The following is a 1928-nucleotide window of genomic DNA, read 5'->3' as shown; positions in this document are numbered from 1 at the left end:
AGACACACTTTGCTATAGCATAATTTCATTCCTAGTCAGGAATGATAAAGAAAATACAGATAATCCTTTCATGTACAGAAAACTGTTGATATTTTGGTATTTAAACTTAGATATTTACTTTCCTTAGAAAATGAGTTTATGCTGTTTTGTAATTTATTCTCACCTAATACTGTTTTTCATGTCACTAAATATTACTCATCTATAACATCATTTTTAAAATATAGGATTTGATTTTTCTAATATAACAGAAATTTCAGAGGTAGGCAAATTTGGGCAGGTCTTAAAGCTCAGCCATAGCTCCTTTGCAAGCTTTGGTTTCAGGCTCACACTTTTTTTTTTTTTTTCAGGCTCACACTCTTTTAATGTATAATACTTCTTCACTGCCTTCCCCTACTTTTCCCCTCTATTCATTTTGGATGTCTGAAACTCATTTTCTAGTAAAATGCTCAGGAAGAACCTTTAGGAACATTATTTCTTAAATTCTTGAATGTTGAAAACAGTTTGGGAACATAGATTGGGAACATAGATTTATTTAACATAGATTTATTTATTTATTTATCCATACATACAAGCCAGAGGTGAGGGGCAGTGAGAGGATTCACCAAAGGCAGATCAATGAAATACACTGCTGAGGGGAGCAGCGGGGGGGACAGGAGAGGAATGTCAAGCCCATGTGGTCTCCTCCGGGGAAGGCGGGGATCGAACTCATGTGGAAGTGGCTTTAGCTTTTCAGTGCAGTGCTTTAACCCGCTGTGCCACCAGGGAGGGCCTCAAGGTAGTGGTTTTAAGTCCATTCAGTTAATTGCTGAGATTTTATGATTGTATCCTAAAACATAGGATTTTGATCAAGTCAGAGGGCACTTTTACATGTCAGTTGTTTACCCACCTAACACCTTCATAAGTCAGTTTATATTTTGTGTTATTATAAATTTCTCCCTGTTTACTATTGAAGGAATAAGCTAATGGAATTATTTGAAATTGAGAGTTTTTAACTCTGTTTTTGGTATCACAAAGGTCACTTTTAGTAATACTCACTTACTTATTACCTCAGCTAGTAGAGCCAGTGCCTCTCTTCTAAAGGGCCACATACTTATATCTGACCTCATAATTTCTTTTTGACTCAGTTCCAAATTTGTTGAAGGGAAATCCAGATAAATAAATGATTGAGAAGACACCCTAAAAAAAAAATCTCATACCACAATGTTGGAATAAGTATAGGTCTTGTTAATAAGTGAAAACTATGCCTATTGAATAGGTGAGAGTGGTAGTATAATGATTCTGAAAGTATTGAGGGAGAAAAGAAACTAATATGAAGCTTTGGTTCAGTACCAAATCAGCAAAAATGGTATCTGATGTGGGCTGGGACTTCTCTTGATTTAAAAGTATCAAATGCAAGGTTTGGCCATCTCATTTCTGGGCGGAGAGCAAGTCCATAAGGTGACTGAACTGTGTTAGATATCAAATACAGTCAACCCTACTTATGTTTTGGTTTAGGTTTCTACCTTGGATGGAGTTTTGGAAGTCCGAAATGAACATTTTTGGACCTTAGGTTTTGGCACATTGGTATGTTTTCTACACATTACTTTAGTTATAGTTTATGATTTTTTTCACTAAACATAGTATTTCACTGACATTTTTATAGAGCATTTTGTTCCATTTGTGTTCAGTAGAATCTAAAATGTAGATGGATTTAGAAACTTAGTTGAGATTGAGGAATGTTTTCAGTTTCAATTTTCAAACCATTGTTAATAGTGTTAATACTACATTGTTCAGATAAGATAAATACAAAGTCACAAAATCCTAAAATAAAAAAAATGTTGCAAAAGCAAACAGTACAATTATTTTTACTTTTTTAAAGATTTATTTACTTATGCATACAAGAATAGCATGTAAGCCAGAGGGTGTGTGTGTGTGTGTGTGTGTGTGTG

The 1928-nt window shown here is 34.4% G+C and overlaps 1 protein-coding gene across 3 annotated transcripts in view; it reads left to right on the top strand.

Moving 5' to 3' along the window:
- The window catches only part of SLC30A6 (solute carrier family 30 (zinc transporter), member 6), a 27604-nt gene that overhangs the window by 23108 nt on the left and 2568 nt on the right, over positions 1-1928 (top strand). For all 3 annotated transcript variants that reach the window (XM_012727646.1, XM_012727645.1, XM_004686310.2), the window contains one exon: positions 1495-1563. In XM_012727646.1, coding sequence (XP_012583100.1) covers positions 1495-1563 — 69 coding nt within the window. The remainder of the gene's footprint in view (positions 1-1494; positions 1564-1928) is intronic.

This window comes from Condylura cristata, unplaced genomic scaffold (assembly GCF_000260355.1).
Source record: "Condylura cristata isolate star-nosed mole 26May11 unplaced genomic scaffold, ConCri1.0 scaffold00020, whole genome shotgun sequence".
Lineage (NCBI taxonomy): Eukaryota > Metazoa > Chordata > Mammalia > Eulipotyphla > Talpidae > Condylura > Condylura cristata.
The sequence above is the reverse complement of the archived record's forward strand: the minus strand, read 5'-3'. Positions and strand labels throughout refer to the sequence as shown.